A 17,701-nucleotide genomic window follows, 5' to 3' on the forward strand; every position below is an offset into this window, starting at 1 on the left:
TTCTAGATAGGGGTAAAAAACAAGCCCACGTGGTCCTCACAGGCAGGCTGAGAAGCCCAGGACACTGGAGTATGGAGCGCGGGGCGGGCTCCAGGAGAGGGCCGGGTTTGGGTCCGAGCGTCTGGGTGGGGAGCCTGGAGGAAGGGGAGGGGTGCGCACACAGAGGGAGGAATTTGAGAGCAATGCAGTGGACAAGAAAGGGCGGGATGCTTGTGAGGATCAAGGGAAACAGGAAGCCTAATGGGTCTGGAACGCAGAGGGGGGCCGGGGTGGGGGCTAACACTTCGGAAGTCATCAGGTGCAGATGGCATTTAAAGTCGAGGGCACAGAAGAAGTCATTGAGCAAACAACCTGCAGAAAGAGGAGGACCCTGACTCTGGCCTACTGTGCTCTCCTGCGCTCACCTGCAGCCTCAGTGGCGGTGGCGCTGGACTCCTGAGTGTCCCGGGGGGCACCAGGACAGCTGGCTCTGGTGGCCTCCGCTCCCTCCAGAGGGCAGCCGGGCGAGAGTGGAGCCCTGGCCTGGCAGCACAGAACCGGCTCTTCTTCCTGGGTCGCTCCTAGGCCTCTGTGGGGCTGCAGGGCGTCCGGGCCCAGTGTCCCACCCCAGGGGCCGAGGCCACGGGTCCCTTGGCAGTCCGAGGGCAGGCCTAAGTCACAGTCCACATCCTCCGGAATGATGGGGATGCGCTGGCTCAGGTCCCGGGCCCCTGGGTGGCAGCTGGGCGGGGGCTCCTGGGCGAGCGTGTATTGCACGCTCACCGAGCAGTCCTCAGCGTAGCAGCCGCTGCCCCCTCCGCTGCCACGGGCCACCTGCTTCTCTTCATAGAAGCAGCAGGGCAGGCCCTCATATTTCACCCCATCTGTCCTGGGCAAATGGTCTGGGTGAAGGCCGTACAGGCCCTGGGAGCTTCCCGGCTGTGCCTCCCCGCCCGAGGGGCCACAGGCCTCACAGAGCGGGGGGCCCAGCAACAGTGTGCTACCCCCGGCCACTCCGACGCTGGGCTCCAGTGTGGAGGGCCGGGGCTCGCAGCAGCAGGCACATGACAGCCCCTCATGTGCCCCCTTCCAGGTCCTCCTGAGATCTGGGGCAGCCCCAGGAAAAGCCTCGAGCCCCACTTCTGAGGTAGAGCCAGCGGGCCCCCTGGGCTCCAGGGACGAGTTGCTGCTGTAGTTCATCTCCAGGCTGCAGGTGGACAGCTGGTCCCCCGAGGGAGAGGCAGGGCCGGGCCAAGGCTCTCCCCGCCCAGCACCGTGACTGTTGTCCGCCGGGAGCTCCTCGGGCGGCGGGGAGCCCTCGAGGCCCACGACCAGGCCCCGGCCCAAAGCCCCCGAGCCCCCCACGTCGCTGGTGCGACAGGGGCTCCGGCTGCGGTAGATGAAGGGGTCGTAGTCGCTGCTGAGGGAGCTGCGGAACGTGGAGCAGCTCCCGTACACGCCCTGGTTGCTGACCTCGGTGCAGTCCACCACGGAGTCGCTGGAGGAACAGTGGTACTGGCCGGAGCTGCTGCTGCTGCTGTCGCTGCCCGGGCCGTCGGCCAGGTAGCCGCTGCACACCGAGCGGTGGCCGTGGTAGCAGCTGAAGCTGGACGTGCTGCCGCTCTCCAGGTGCGATGGCGGGGCCGTGTGCGCCACGGCGGGGAAGAGCAGGCCGCCGCCGCCGCTCGGGGGAAAGGCACGGGACGGGCCCCTGGGAGCGAGGCTGGCCGGGGCCTGGCCCTCCTGCTCCGGGTAGCTGAGGCCCTGGAAGTAGTAGTGTTGGTACATGGTCTCGTACTGGGAGAAGCAAGCTGCCTTGGAGAAGCTGCGGCCGCCGAACTTGGGCCTGCGGAAGGGGTGGGCTGGTGAGTAGGCCCGGTGCTCCAGGCCGCAGCGGTGAGGGGCTAGGGTGTGGTCCAGGCGGAGGGGCGGGTAGCCACGGATGTAGGTGGGGGTCTGCGGTGAATAGAGGCTCTGCTCCCCGTGCCGGTCCACAGTCAGCAGCGTGACGGGGTTCCCGTGGGAGTCCATGCTTGTCCGGGTGGGGTAGGCCGGGATGGCGTTGGTCCTGTGCACGCGGCCGGGGTAGTGCACCGGCAAGAGCACCCTCTGCTGCCGGCTGCGCGCAAGGCTGCTGGTCTCCACGCACACGGCGCTCGGGTTTCCCTTTTGCTCTGGGGAGAGGCGGGGGACACAGAGTCAGCGGGGCTGAGGACGCCAGTGCCAGCGGCTAGAGGGATAAATGAGGGCCGAGAGCGAAGCAGCGGGCTCGGTCACATGCCCCTGTGCCCCTTCTCATGACTTGGGTCCCTGCTGGGCCGTCACCAGACCTGGCCACGCCGGCCCAGGCTGATCCACTTCTCCGTGTGCAGGGCGGTCACACCCGTGAGGGCCCATCTCCCGCCTCCCCTCGGCTCGGCCAGAAAGGACGCCCAGGGAGTTGGCAGAGAGCAACAGAGAGACCAAGGAAAGGCACTTTCCCTCTCGGGAAAACAGCTCTCTGGAGTATGGCCAGCATCCTGGGCCCCTCGTCCCGTACCCTCGTGATGCAGGAGCAACACCACGACCTTGCCACCTCATGCTCGTCTCTCGTGGCATGGAACACCACACGTGGGGTAATGGGCATGGGGGCGGCATCACTGTCACTCCGGCTGAAGAGATCACGGGCCTCAGGCCTGGAGAGGCCAGACGCCCTGCTCAAGGTCAGGAAGCCGGTTCGTGTGAAAGGCAGAATGTGAACTCAGGGCGATTCCTCAGGCCAGGCTCTCCTGAGGGTTTGGAGGCCGGGCGAACTCCAAAACCCGGGGCCCCCGCACCTCCAAGTCTGGAGGGCAAGGCTCGCTCACCAGTCTGCAGCACGTGTCACACTGTGGCTAGGCACTCGGTAGGGACAGGGACTCTGCCGTAAGAATGGAGGCAGGGGACAATTACCTATGATGTTGTGCCGGCAGTGGGGACAGGTGTGGTGCTGCAGCAGCCACGGGTCCACGCACTTCCTGTGAAAGCGGTGAGTACAGGGGATAACCCGCAGCTCCTGGGAAGGGAGAGAGGACGCATGGCCTGAAGGCGGGGCCCGGGGTGGGGGGAGCAGTCCTGCCTTCAGCCCTGTACGTGCTGCTTCCTGAGGAGTCCAGCATGGCCTGAGAAGCCCTGCTCATCACGCCAGTGCCGGAGGCTTCCTCCTCACCCACCTCCCGTCTCTAGCCACAGCTGGACACAATTCCCTGGAGTCAGCACTCATGTCTGGCTTCTAGGGAGAAGCCCCAACCACGGTCCTCGGTGTTCGGAAAGGAAGCACACAGAAGCAGGCTCCTTTCTTGTTGCCAGAGGAAGGCATGCACATGCAGGCTGCACATAAGGGAAGACCAAAGCCAAGAGTTTCTGCAGCCCCGGGTGCGTGGGGAGAAGGCTAGGTACCCCTCAAGACCTTCTGCATCTCTGGGATGGTGGCTCTCTCCGGGCCCTCCAACTGGGAAGGAGTAGAAAGGAAGATGCCCGGGACTTGGAACTGACAGGTGTGGCAGCAAAGGGGCAAAACTCTCCTGTCCTCTCCTTTGCTGGACCCTGAATACTCATCTGAGGGAACACGGTTTATAACATAGCAGCCTGTGTGGAGAGAGGTGATGGGGTTTTCTGTGGCCCAAACCCCTCTGGAGTTCCTGAGCCAAAGCACCCCCCGAAGTTTGCTAATGTTACCCTGTTTTTCCACCCTCTGACCAGCTCAATACAATAACACTCAAATGAATACCTGATGTTGTTCCTGACCGTGGGAGAGTTCTACCTGTATTTTCTCGTGTAACCTCATGATCACCTGAAGCGCATGTCAGTCTTGGGTCCACGTCCCAAGTGCAGGCACAGAGAACGAAGTCACTTGCCCAAGATCACAAAGCTAGAACCTGCCTGGGCCAGGACTCGAATACAGGCAGTCTGCACCTGAAGACCCTCCAAGACTCTCTTAATTTCAAGGCCTCTGCAGAAACTCATTTTCACCCCATAGTCTATCCAGGAGAGGAACGCTTTCATTAAAGGGCATTGGATGCCTGCAACTGATTCTGAAGTGATTTGCTCCCCACTCCCCAAAATGTGTGTGTACGCACGCCTCTGTCTGCGAGGAGACTGAGCAAACATGGCACAACGTTAGCAAAGGGTGACTGCAGGTGAATGACACATCATTCACTGTATGATTCCCGCAGCTTTCCTGAAGGTCTGACATTTTCAAAATAAAAAGCTAGAAGAAAAAAGGGGGCCATCACATCCCCTGTCTCCTAAGTAAAAACACCCAGTGTTCCACGCGGCTTTGCAGGAGAGCAAGTTTGCTTTGAGTCAAGTGTCCGTTTTCAGAAGAGTGATTCTAAAATTAAGTCAATATGTGTCAATGTTCTTAACACCGGACATTTTCTAGCCTACCATATATTTCTGATCAACCCCTGAAATGACATGGTGGAAGCTGGGTCCTCTGGAGTGAGTGCCTCTGCGTCGTGGCCACCCGCTTCCCAGGGTGAAGAGTAGTTAGGACGTCTCAGGCCACCCCCTTGGGACCTAGGCGTTTAAACCCTTCTACTCCTGCAAAGCTGTGGACAAAGGACCTGGGGCCCCATCATTCCAGGCTGTGTGCGCCTCTGCTGACCCGTCCACCTCATCCCCAGCCAGGACGGGCCCTGCCTCTGCCATTACCTCTCCGTCGATGTACTTCTCCAGGCAGATGGCGCAGTCGGACGTGGAGCTGCTGCTGAGCGTGTCCAGTGCCCCACAGCTCCCCTCCCGGCGCCCCTTGCTCTTGGAGTTGAACTTTCTGGTTTCCATCTTCTCCAGAGCCTGGACAGCCAGCCTGTTCATGGAATTCTGTGTGGGCGGAATGTGATCCATGTTAGGGTCCCGGACGTACTAATAACGTAGTCACCGCTAGAACCACGGCACCCAATGCACGGGGACGGGCACAACGCGAGTCCTCTGTCAGGCCAGGACAGGCTTTTGAGAGAGTGCTAAAAATTCAGATGGCCGTGGCATAGGTTTTCCTGAGTCCTGAGAGTCAGCGACTTGAACCCAGGCTTCTCCCAAGTGGCAGTCCCAGCAGAGGTTGACTTCCATTAGTTGGTCAACTCTGCAAGGCCCTGAGTTGTTCACCTGCTCTATGCCTTGGGTTCCTCCTCTTTACACTGAAGAAAGCTCCAGAGGCAAATGAGACAATACGCATGGGTGCCGGCCAAGCCCAGCCACTGTTCTGTTGGGGTGATGACCACCCACTTCGTGAGAAGTCGGTGATCCTCTTGAAAGATTGCCTGCCAGTGTCCACAGTCTCTCTCCTGAGAGGTCACGCTACTCACAGAACAGTCTAGATTCCTGCTTACCCTCTCCATGTACCTCTGCCCCCAAATCCTGCCTTCTTACGAGCACGGTGCTGTGCCAGCTGGGGCATGAAAGCGGCTACTCTGATTACTGGGAATTGTCTGGAGAGCTTGGAAGATGCAGATTCTGGTTCATCAGGGCTGGGGTATGGCCCGAGAGTCTGCATTTCTACCAAGCTCCTAGGGGATGCCGCTGGTGCCTGGATCGTACCGGAGGAGCAAGGCTCTAGGGCTCTGCATGAATGTTTAGACATTTCGTGAAAAAAACTCCCTGCTGGAAGCACTCCCAATGCTTGGCCTTTGTGGTTCTGGCCCTTTTGGAACAGAAAGACGTAGGGTGATAACCTTTGCTCTCATTCTTCTCCATCGATGCTGCTCACAGGTCACTGGGAATGGGCTGCGGAGCTCGGGCCCCCACCCTGGCTCCCACCAGGGACAGGGTGGCGGGGCAGCTGGCTCGAGGGCCGCTCGGAGGTATTACCTGACTGCGTCGCTGCTTCAGCTTGATTTTGACTAGGAGGATGAGGCAGACCAAGGAGACCACGACGAAGAACGCCAGGAAAATCCCCATGTCGAAGTACTCAGTGGGTTGCTGGAACAGAACACAGACTCAGTGAGTCACAGGTCTGTTCAGCCCGGGGATCCGCACACGGGTTGGGGCAGCCCTGGTTGGGATAAGGTTGGGGCGACTTGTGTGTCTCCCCTCGTTTGCAGGCAACACCTGGGGTTCTGCTAACCTGCACACGTGGTGTGCTCTCTGAGCCCAGGCAGCCCCCCACGGTGTGGCTAGGGGGAGGCCTGCCTTGGTCTCAGCCGGGCCTCCTCCCTCGGTCACAAACACTCCCATCGGAAGGCTTAGCTCCCCGTGGAATAGCGCAAAGTTTGCCGTAACCGGTAGGAGAGGCCCATCCAAATAAACACAAATATCATATTTATGGGACAAAGGAGTGAGTGTCATGTTTTGAGGGAACAGTGATTACTAAACATATAATTAATGGTTTACAACAACTCAGAAAATTGTATGCTGCTTCCACAAATATCAGCTTCCACTACAATGAGTCACATTTACCAAAGTGCTCGTTTTTCCTTTAAAAAGAAGCCAGCAAAGGCAGTTCTTCTGCACATCCCTTCTACTTTGAGTTCTTATCTTTTCCTCAGGGCACACGGCCTCCAAAAACCTCGAAGCCACCTCATCTAGGACATGCAGTTAGCCAAGAGGAACAGAGTTTTGCTGAGTGCTGAGGGTACCTAGATATTTTGTGGCCTACAAGAATCATCCTGTGTGTGAATATTTGTGATAAGGAAATAAACCATGTGTGTGTCTGTCCCAGGTGCCCAGAACCTTCCACGTGAGGTTTGGGCAGAAGATGCCAGTTAAGAGTCACTGGCCAGCAGTGTCCCTTTAACACACTCCAGAGAAGCGTCACTGCTATTCACCAACCACCTCGAAGGCATAAACTTCAATCCCAGCTGAAAGCTAAGTGCTCCTGACTCAAATATAAGTTAGGGGTTTTCAATAATGCAATTTACCCTCCGGGAAGAAGGAAGTACCGGCCTTTTTCTCTAGTCTGGGCCAAATGGAAGGAGAGGGACATGGGACGGGTACGCTTTCCTTCAATCCTCCTCAGCCTTTCAGAGGGAAGCGGGACGGAAGAGAAAGAAGTGCAGGAGGCTACCAAGAAGGAATGCTGGGTGGAAGAGACCACAGACACCTAACCACAAAATCACCTATATCTAGGTCTTTTTGAATCCTTTCTAAAGGAACATGGGTGGGGGGTGCCTGGGTGGCTCAGTCAGTTAAGCATCTGACTCTTGGTTTTGGCTCAGGTCACGATCCCAGGGTGGTGAGATCGAGCTCCGTGTCAGGCTCTGCGCTCAGTGAGGAGTCTGCTTGAGACTCTCTTTAACCCTCTGACCCCCACCCCCCCATTCGTGAGCATGCTCGCTCTCTCAAACAAATAAATAAAATCTGGGGAAAAAAAAAGAAAAGAAAAGAAACGAAAAGAAAAGAAAAGAAAAGAAAAGAAAAGAAAAGAAAAGAAAAGAAACACAGGTAACATTTCTCCTTGGCCTCCAGCCTTACGTCTGATCTAAACTGTAGAAATGTAGGCTGTATCAGCGTTTTAGACAGAAAGAAGACTGGAACAAAGGCCCAAAGCCCAAAGGGAATAAAGGCACAGGGAGCAGCGGAGAGGGTGCCGGGCGAGGCTGTCCAGGGCTGACGGAAGCTCACTCGAGGGGGGCGGTGCTGAATCCTTGCTCGAGCTACTTTCTGCTTGTTGACAATGTTCATCAGCTTGATGGCATCTGCGCCCTTCACGTACACCACTGGCCTCTTGAGTGGGTCTTCTGAGCCCTGGTTTAGCTGAGGAAGAAAAGACAGTTCTGGTTAAAAGATACTGTTGCTTTAAGAAGCAAGAGAGAGGGAGAGAGGCTGAAGGAAAAGAACAGCAAATACCATTTGAAAATCCTCAAAGTCTTCAAGTGTTACAGCCTTGGAGCTTCTGAAGGACAAGGCGGAGAATGATGCTCGTTTTAGAGGGACTGGGCAGGCTGAAGGCCCAGAAGGGTCTTTGAAAATGCCCCCCAACCATCAACTTCCTGGCTCTTCACACCTCTCAATACCCTTGCCTCGGAGTAGGAATGATGTCTAAACATGGGTTTCTAGTGTCAGCAGACAAGTGCAGAGCCCCGAGGTGAGGGGGACGCCCCCGTGACAAGCCCAGCTAACTAAAAGTGCTTCTCTCAGGGAGACAGCCACGCCGCGTGGCCCACGGAATTTACCTGGTCAATAGCTTCTGGGTTTTCCGACACATCAAAGATGACCGCAGTGGCTCCCCGCTGCACTGCCCGCTTGGCCTGGCAGAGTTAAAAAGAACAGGTTGGCACTCTTGGTCCTCTTACCTTTCCAAAGCTGGCCTTGGAAATCAGACCTGTATTCGAACGCAGAATCTGACAGCCACCAACTTCCATGACTTTGGGCAAGTTACTAACTTCCCGAAGCCTCAATTTTCCCATCTGTAAAAAAAGGGACAATGCCACCTACATTGTACGGCTAATCTGAGAATGAGATGAGTTAGAACGGGTGAAAATTAGTAACTGGGTACTCGATTAACCTTTGTCTCCCTGTCCGGCCAAACATTAAAAACACATCAACAGCCTGCCCAGTCAGCATGAAGGTATTGGTTTCAGAATTTTCTGCTATGAACACAGAGTCACTGGCAACCAAAGTAAATGCCTTTGGTCCTTCTCTTGTGGTCCTTCTTCTTTCCCGGGTCAGCCAGGACTGCAGTTGGAACGGCACACCGAGTATTTCCAAAGGAATCTCAAAATGGTCAATTTTAATAACTGACATAAGCTGAAGACCTTTGGAGATGCTGTCAGAGGGAAAAAGCTACGAAAAAAAATCGTAAATGGGGATTTAGAGCAGTTGGCTGCCAAACCTGGCTACACATCAAAAGCCACTTGGGAAGTTTGTAAAGCAGATTTCCTGGCTCAAACCACAGAGACTGATTCAGCAGGGCTGGAGTAAGGCCCAGGAAACGGAGTTCTGGAAGTTTTCTGAGGGATTCAGATGATTCAACCACTTGGGGAACTAGGGATCAGAGAGCTGAGATGAGAATGTTTTAGGAACAAATGTGAAGTGGTTGGATTCTTTTTTGAGGGAGGATTCTTTTCTATCCCAGCGAACCTTCTAATTTCATGCCCAGCTAAGCAGACAACAGGATGAAAGCTGTGGAAGAACAAGACATAAGACATAACCCTTGCTTTTAAGAACCTGGATCTTATTAGAAAATTAAGATATCTCTAAAGTGGGGCAGTGGGGGGGGACGACAACAACTAAAACCCCAAACCTCCTATAAGATGGGCAAATAATGGCTGGTGTGCAGAGATCAGCTCCATGAGCCAGAATGCGTGACAAACAATAAAATTTGAATTGAAGGCATTCCAACTGAGGGAATGATCACTACAGGGATGCAGCCGGAGGAGGCAACACTGAACCACTGAGGAGACGGGAAAGTGGCTGGACCAATGGCTTCACACGCCCACTAGAGGGCAGTCTTATCCCACAGCTTTTACCAGACCATTCCCTGCACAGTGTACCAAAGCAGCAGGACTGTGAAATCCTCAGGGATACTGCAAAGCCTGGGTACTGTGCTGCAGAAGCTGTCCTTCTTCCCCTGGGACTCTTCCTTGTTGAAGTGAGACTCAGTGTATTTCGAGTCCCTTCTACGGCTTGACCACCCCACCCCACCGCCTCACCAGCAAGCTGCCGTCGGGAGTGACAAGCTGCTGATGGTGGGCTAGTCACTGAATCTGAGTCCCAGTCTGGGTTTTCCCACCTGTAAGAGGAGGAGGAAGCCTATGTTATTACCAGTAGGGTCCCTTCCAGTTCCCAATCTTGGCCACTCAACAGAGGGGCAGGGGGCTGTCCAGAACAATGAAGAAACAGCCACAGGGGTCCTATTCCCTGCCTCCAGTGGGAGAAGACATGATGGCCCAGTGAGACAGTTTGAGGCCAGGTGGCGTCACCTTCCTCCAAAAGGCTCTTTACCTGAGGCCAATAGTCCATGGGCCCCAGCGTTCACAGGAAGCAGGCGCTGTGTCTTCTCCTCAGGTGATATCCTAGTCTTCACAAACCTTCCCTAGATGTAGAAGGGCTCCAAGGAACAGCACTGACAATGAGGTAATAAGCAGGACCGCTCGTTCCTTTATTTGGCTTTCATTCCACCATCAAGCATAGCAGCCAGCACCATAGGCAACGGTGCACTCGGATCAGCAGCACCGGGCACTGCCCGCTTTGATGCTGGCCCACCTGGAGGGCCTGACACCCGGATGAAAGGCCGCGGGACCTGGGGTCGTGGGCTACTTCAGCCACATGGCTGTTCACGCTTCCAGGCTTCCCAGCTCCACAGAAACGTGGAGGTCTCAAGGACCTGCAGGCCACGCATGACCCATTCGGGCAGGCACTTTTTTTTTTTTTTTTAAAGATTTTATTTATTTATTCGACAGAGATAGAGACAGCCAGCGAGAAAGAGAACACAGCAGGGGGAGCGGGAGAGGAAGAAGCAGGCTCATAGCAGAGGAGCCTGATGTGGGACTCGATCCCATAACGCTGGGACCACGCCCTGAGCCGAAGGCAGATGCTTAACCGCTGTGCCACCTAGGCGCCCCGGGGCAGGCACTTTTTAATAAAAAGGCATTTTAAACAAAATCTAGGCCGGTTGAAGGGTCTCTCCTTGTTTCTATAGTAAGAAGAGCAGGCCAAGAATAAGGTGCATAAAACCCATTTACCGCCCCCATTTAACAGACTTAGACACAACCGGGCTAATGCACAGGATCCAAGGACAAATATTTTGTTTGAGAAAATGAGAATTCTTGCAGTTGACTTACTTTAAAAATGAATGGAAGCTATTAAATAAGGTTGTATTTCCTGTCCATACCAGGACTAGACAGGAGGGGAGTCAACCCAGGGTCCTGTTGAGAACTGGCCTGGGATTTAAAATAGGCCATGAATAATCCGGATTTAGAAAATGACACATTTATTATACTATTCCCAAAGCAAATTAAAAAACACAGACCACTACTTGGTCATACTTTCCCCCTCACCTCACATTTTCTGTTTAAAAATAGACGAGGCATATTCCTGAGATCATTTCATCGTTTTACCTAGTCTAGCTTGGGCCCAAATATTGTTTCTTTTCTTTCTTTTTTTTTCTTCTTAAGTAGGCTCCACGCTCAACAAGGCACTTGAACTCACGACTCTGAGATCAAGACCTAAGCTGAGATAAAGTCTGAGGCTTAACAGACTGAGCCACCCAGGCAACACCCCCCACCCCTACCGCCAACCCTGCCCCTGAATACTGTTTCAAAACAAATCTAAACCATAGATTGGGAGATTACATAGTTGGGAGATTAGTGGTCTTGTGATCTTCAGAAACCCTATCTTTATAAAGTCACAAAACTCTCAAGATAAGGCTGTTTCAAAGAAAGAATGGAAAAGACAGCAGCCTGGTGGATGTGCCTAGATGAAGGTCACGGGTGAACTGGGCCACAGCTGCGGAGGGCAGTTACCCTTGAACTGTGCACAGACCGGCGTGGAAAGAAGGGCAGAGAAGGGTGTGAGGAGCAGAAAACAGGTGGGAAGTCTTGGGCAGGCCTCCTCAAAGCAGCTCAAGGCCCTCCCTGCCTTTCCTGCCCTTTCCATGCCCTTCCCTCCTCCTTGCCCCTCCCACACAACCTCCATCACCTCTGCGGCCTCGGTCAGGCAAGGGTAGGTGGGCAGGTCAACACCAGCCAGCCGGTGACTAGAAGCCCAGCGGTAGCACGGGGAACAAAAGGTTGTCATGGTCCTTTATTCGCCTTTCCAGGACTGCAAGACCCAAGGCTAGACAATGTCCACAGCCACTGACACAAGTATCAAAATGCAAACATCTGCACACTTAACATTTTGCAGAGTACAAAATTTCAAGCCCCGGGAGGCAGGGTCCTACTGTGGTTGGCACTTACTGCAATGCAAGTCTCCTACGGTTATTCCATAAACATTTGTCCTGAATGAAGGAAAGACTGCCTGGACCATACTCTTGGGTTGCTGCTCCCTGAACATGGATGTGGTTTTCCCCAAAGGAAGACGCTTCTACCGATATGTCTGGGTCTCGAATTTCTGGATGGGAATGAGGCATTCGAAGGAGAACAGTCCCACTACAACCTTGTGGGTGGGAGAACGCAAAGCCTCGCGTTTGCTTCAATTCCAATTAAACTCTGGAATTCCAATCAGGAATGGATCTGGCACTCTCCCCGGTGTGTGCAGTTACACCCAGACTTGGTTACTCCCAGCAGCCTCTGGGCACAGACTCCATTTTTCACTGTTGTTTATCTGTTTGTCTAGAGCTGGATGTGGTGACCCTACTGCCTCATATTTATTACAGGAAATCTTTGATAGAATACCATCTTAATCGGAGATAACCCAAAAGACTAAAAATCTTTGTCCCAAACTCCTGACCATATGATAACCAAGGAAATTGGATTTTTAGTGCTGATAGGAAGACTTGTGTCTTTAACCTCTTATAGGAAGTTCTGACATATGGAGGCTCCAGCAGACTTTTTTTTCATTTTGGTTTTGCGTGTTTTTGGTTTTTTTTTTTTTACACTTACCATAAGCTTCCAACAAGTCATTAAAAATTCCTTATAGACAACTTTAAGGCTACAAAATATCCATTCACATAGTCACTTGTGTATTTTTGACATGAGCTATTCCAGTTTTTTATTATGATAATTAATGCTACATTGAACAAATTGTGGCTTACGTTTCCAATTTCCTTAGAAGGAAGGCCCAGGGCCAACGAATATGAAGATTATTGTAAGAGCCATAATACAATCCACATAGGCTTTAAATGTCCCTCCTTATAATAAACCCACTCAACTCTTAATTTATCTGTAATGACAAAAGAGGATGGCGCAGATATTACAAGACAATCCGTCAACACATTTAACTTCTGGGTAAAGTGACTTGTGGTGAGCTGGCTAGGAGAAGGGAGTCAGTTTGAGAGCAACTCCTTGTATATGATTCATATGCAGAAAGACACTCCAGTGTGAACTACCACATGTTGATCATACCTGCTGATTTTTCAAAGTTAAGCTCATGTGCCTCCCCTCCCATAAGATTGACAAGTTCTCTACAGCCTAAAGCAGCTCTTATCCCTCTCTGGGTCCTAATATTTCCAAGGATTTCTCTTCTGCCGCTTACGACTTTCTATGATGCACTTTCCTCTCAAGTATAATCATCTTCCGTGGTTTTGTGATTTATAAAAGTAAAATGTGCTTAATGTGAATACTTTTAAATAATTTAGAAATTGAAAGCAAAAAATAACTCACCTATTACCCCCATATCCCAGGCTTTATTAACATTAACAGTGTGGTTTATATCTTTCCATGTTGTTTTTTTTTTAAACCCATACATCAGCAGGAATAAACTGCACACATACACTCACATAACAAAATACACTTTAAAAAACTTACTAATAAATTGTGTGTATATTCTGTACCTCCCTCACCTTAACAATTTACTCAACAATTTATATGCATTTATATTTTTAAAACGTCATTCTTCTTACCAACTACATAGATATTCCATTATATGGTTGTACCTGAGCTTAAGACTGTCTCCCTGACGGACATTTAGCAGATTTCTACATTTTCTCTATTATAAACAGTGCCATATTTCTATTCTCATACTCACATCCTAGTGGCATCTATCACTAAATAAATAGCTACAAGTGGTCTTGCCTAGTCAGAGGGCACAGACATCTTACATGTAAATGGCTGGCCTGGGTGCTGAGCTAACCTGCCCTCGGGGTCTTAAGGAGCCGGGGAAGTAGATCTTACTGACTAGTCTGTGTGTCCCATAGAGCCTAACAAAGCAGATTGCCCTGGGCATGGTCCCTACTCAACAAATTTACATAGTAGGTGGGAACAGAGTTTCATTTTCTTTGTAGTGCCATTTATTCATTTATTTGTTAACAGTAGTAATTAACCAGTTCCCCTGTGTGCCAGGCCCTGGGGATACATACAGCAGGAAGCAGCACGTGCCAGATCCCTGCCCTCAGCGAGCACACACTCTGCAAGCAATGTAGGCACAGCCCTCTCTGAAGAGGGAAGGGGATCCCCAGGAATAGTCGGGCTGGTTCATTCCGAGGGCAAATCGGTAAGAAATGAGCAACATGGACGGGACTGGAGGAGATAATGCTAAGCGAAATAAGTCAAGCAGAGAAAGATAATTATCGTATGGTTTCACTCATTTATGGAACGTAAGAAGTAGGATAGGTAGGGGAAGAAAGGGAAGAAGAAAGGGGGGGGTAAACAGAAGGGGGAATGAACCATGAGAGACTATGGACTCTGGGAAACAAACTGAGAGCTTCAGAGGGGAGGGGGGTGGGGGAATGGGATAGGCTGGTGATGGGTATTGAGGAGGGCACGTATTGCATAGTGCACTGGGTGTTACACGCAGGTAATGAATCATGGAACTTTACATCAAAAACTGGGGATGTACTGTATGGTGACTAACATAATAAAAAATATATTATTATTAAAAAAAAAAAAAAGAAACAATGAACATGGGCTCAGTTATCTCATGTCTCTACTGCGGCTTTTGCCAAAGTACGTATCACAGGATGAGATTTTCCTGGTCAGCGTCCTTTGAGAAATGCTATATTCTAGAGTGACCCCTGACATCTACAGAGCACACTGGCATGCTAGGGACTCTTATCTTCCTGGGAGCCACCATTTTGGGGGATACAGAATCATTTTGCAGCAACTCCTGTCAACATCCTCCCTTCTCTGAAAGACGTTTTGGAACCCACTGCTCCACAGTGCGTGGTATGCCAACGAGAGAGGACTATCACCCCCTGTTCATTGCCCTGCTCTAAGGTACAGATAGAAGGCTGAGGGATATGACAGAGATCTACATTTTGAGCTGGAAAACAAGTAGAGAATACACGCACTGCAATCTAAATGAGATTGACATTTTTCATACATATAATTGGTACGAAAACATTCAATTACATAGTTCAATTTGACAACTACTCAAGAGGTCCAACTGTGCCAGACATCCCGAGAAAGACACAATCCGGGACCTTCTAGAAGTGCCTGTCATGACATACTTCCTGCTGTCCTGGCAAAAGAGATCTTGCTTAGAAAGGAGCAGGATGAGGCTGTGGAGATCTCTTTTACCCAAGGGAGTATTCACTTGCAGCTCTCCTCTAATACACTTACAGAGCAGTGTGACCCAAAGTGGCAGAAACCATTATTGCAGAGAATCCAAAACAGCACCAGAGTCCCAGGGCTTATTAGTTCCTCTGACTTGGTATCAGCAATCTGCTACAACTTGGGCCCCCAAGTTCCTTCTGTGGCTATTTCCAAAGCAGAGCCCACTGTCCTGGGCATCTGTGGGTCATTTCTTGCTCAGGCTGATAGGGATGCACGGGGTCTTGCCGTGGTCCTATCCTTCGTCCAGTCCTTGCCCTCCTATCACCTAGGCTCACAGGGGCCAAGCTAAACCTTTGGCCTCACCCCTACACTCAACCGCTTACCAAGTTTTGCTGATTCCATCTTCCAAATCCATCGTTTTTCCATCCCCACTGCTGTCCCCCTGGCCAGGCCACCCGACTTCTCACATGAGTCACAACAACACTTTCCCTTGGGGGTTCCCTAGCCCATCCCAGCTGCCCCCCAGTGCGGTCTCTACCCAGCAGCAAAGGGACCTTTCTAAATCACAGCTCTGACCTGCACCACTCTTCTTGAATAACTGTGCTGCTCTTAGCGTAAGCCGTGACCTCCCCGCTGCTTATGGCAAACTCCACACTACAACCCCTGAGTCTAACCTTCTACTAGTTCTCTGATGGCCTGCATCCTCGCTGCTGACGGACACACTACCTCCCCCACACCCGCTAGCCTTTACCTCTTCTAACTGGTCGACTTAGGTGTTATTCCCTCCACACTGTTACTGCGGGGGGCCTGACTGTGCCCCGACTGTGCCCCCCATTGCAGGTCTTATGACATCACACTGTAATTGTTTACTCAGAGAGCCTCCTCACTAGAGGGCCGCCAATGTGTCAGACTTCTTTCCTGCCGAATTCCCAGAACCCAGCAAAGGGCCTGGCACAGGATAAATGGCCAAGAAATGTTTATTGATTAACCCAAAAAGATCAGCTTTTGCCCTCGGGGTTAGCATCAAACACCTGGGCCCCTGCTACGCCAAGCACAGTCGGTAGCTAAATCCTGGCCACCGCATCTCCCATTTCCTTTGACTCTCAAATTGAGAAAGGTCTGTTCTCTACCAGATCTTCTTCGAACTCAAGATTCTGCAAATTTGGGACTTTCAGGATTTGGTTTACTCATCGCAGGCACATCTGCTGCCGCAGCGTTTGCGGACGGGCCTCTCCTACTGGGGGTTAGTTCTGATGCCGCCATTGTTGTCTCCAGGCAACCTCGACCCCAGCCACGGCATGTGGCTCTGCCTCACCATGGATCTCCATCAGGCCCCAAGGCCTCTGTGTGAGCACATCTCTGACGTCAAAGCTCTTAGAAAACAAGCCCGCACACCTGTACCGTTTGTTCCTTCCACTCTCTGGAGGAATGCAAGCTTCTTTCAGAACTCTGACCAGAGGCAAACTTTCACCAAATGACTACCCTTGGGCAAATTCACAGGAACAGATGGCAGGAGATGCAGATTTTTACAGTTTCCTCACATTATCACTCAGGGAACCCTGGCTTTTCTTCAGTCTAAAAGACTGGTGGAGCCTACGGAACACCGAAACCTGTGGAGAAAGATGGCCCGCACCCATGGGGGCCTGTCTGGGGAAAGTGAGCAGATACCAGTCTGCTGTCCCCACCTGGTTGAAGACCGGAAGCTTGGCTTTCTGGGGGAACTGGTATAAGAGTCCACATTCCCAAACTCAATGACAGCCTCGCTTGGGGCAATGAGACCAAAGCACAGGCTTGAGAGGCACATCCGCCTCAGGCTTGAGCCTCGGACATATCATTGCCAGGAATGTAGGGTGCCAGGAAGAAGCCTGCATCTGTTGCCACTGCCGCAGGGCCTGCTCTGTGGTCGGGGAGGGACGGACCGTGCACGCGGATGGAGACCAACCAGACAGTCCATGAGACTGGCCACGCCTGACACCCACCGGTCTCTCTTGGCCTGGCCTGCAGTCGTCCAAACAGGCGCCACTCACTGCGCCCCTTTATGCCCCGCCCTCTGGAGGCCGCTGGGTGGATTTTAAACCCTCCCTCCTCCCCCGTGTTCTTCACTTAGTAGTGACCACCCAGGCACCGGGCTCTTGATCATTCTGGTCAGCTGCTGTTCCCTGAAGCATGAGTCACTGCCCGACAGGGGCTACTCCTGCCAGGCAAGGGGGCTTGCAAGGCCGGTCTCACCAGCGCCCTGTTTTCCTACAGAAACCTTTCATTCCATAGGAAATGAGGTCACACACCAGAGCACATGGGTAACCGGTGAGAAAATGCTGGTGCCAAGAAGGGGGCGGGTGTCATAAGTGTCGAGGGAAACGACCCTAACACCCGCAAAACCACCAGACCAATCACCTGCTGCTCTGGGACAGGGTAGAGAGGAAGGGGTGCACCTAGCTTAAAAAATAACCTGCTTTCTTTAAAGCAGATGCAATATAAACGGTTCTATCAAACCGAACTTGCAGAGCGTGTTTAGCTAATCTACTTTCATGATTTGAGCCCCTGATCCACGGCCTGAAGGAGATCGGCACACAAAACGGCCCCGCAGGGGTAAAGAGGGGCAGGGGCGGGGGCAGCTGGGCGGTCACGCAGGCTCCCTTTCCCGGAGTGGGAGAGGAGGTGGGTGGGGGTGC

The 17,701-nt window shown here is 52.3% G+C and overlaps 1 protein-coding gene across 1 annotated transcript in view; it reads right to left on the reverse strand.

The window, feature by feature from the left end:
* The window catches only part of ZNRF3 (zinc and ring finger 3), a 60,829-nt gene that overhangs the window by 4,451 nt on the left and 38,677 nt on the right, over positions 1-17,701 (reverse strand). Inside the window, exons 2-7 of the mRNA XM_011220229.3 lie at positions 8,109-8,183; positions 7,558-7,689; positions 5,806-5,916; positions 4,654-4,821; positions 2,911-3,013; positions 405-2,153 (exon numbers count right to left, since the gene is read on the reverse strand). Of these exons, the coding sequence (XP_011218531.2) occupies positions 405-2,153; positions 2,911-3,013; positions 4,654-4,821; positions 5,806-5,916; positions 7,558-7,689; positions 8,109-8,183 (2,338 nt within the window). The remainder of the gene's footprint in view (positions 1-404; positions 2,154-2,910; positions 3,014-4,653; positions 4,822-5,805; positions 5,917-7,557; positions 7,690-8,108; positions 8,184-17,701) is intronic.

Source organism: Ailuropoda melanoleuca, chromosome 12 (genome assembly GCF_002007445.2).
Source record: "Ailuropoda melanoleuca isolate Jingjing chromosome 12, ASM200744v2, whole genome shotgun sequence".
Classification (NCBI taxonomy): Eukaryota; Metazoa; Chordata; class Mammalia; order Carnivora; family Ursidae; genus Ailuropoda; species Ailuropoda melanoleuca.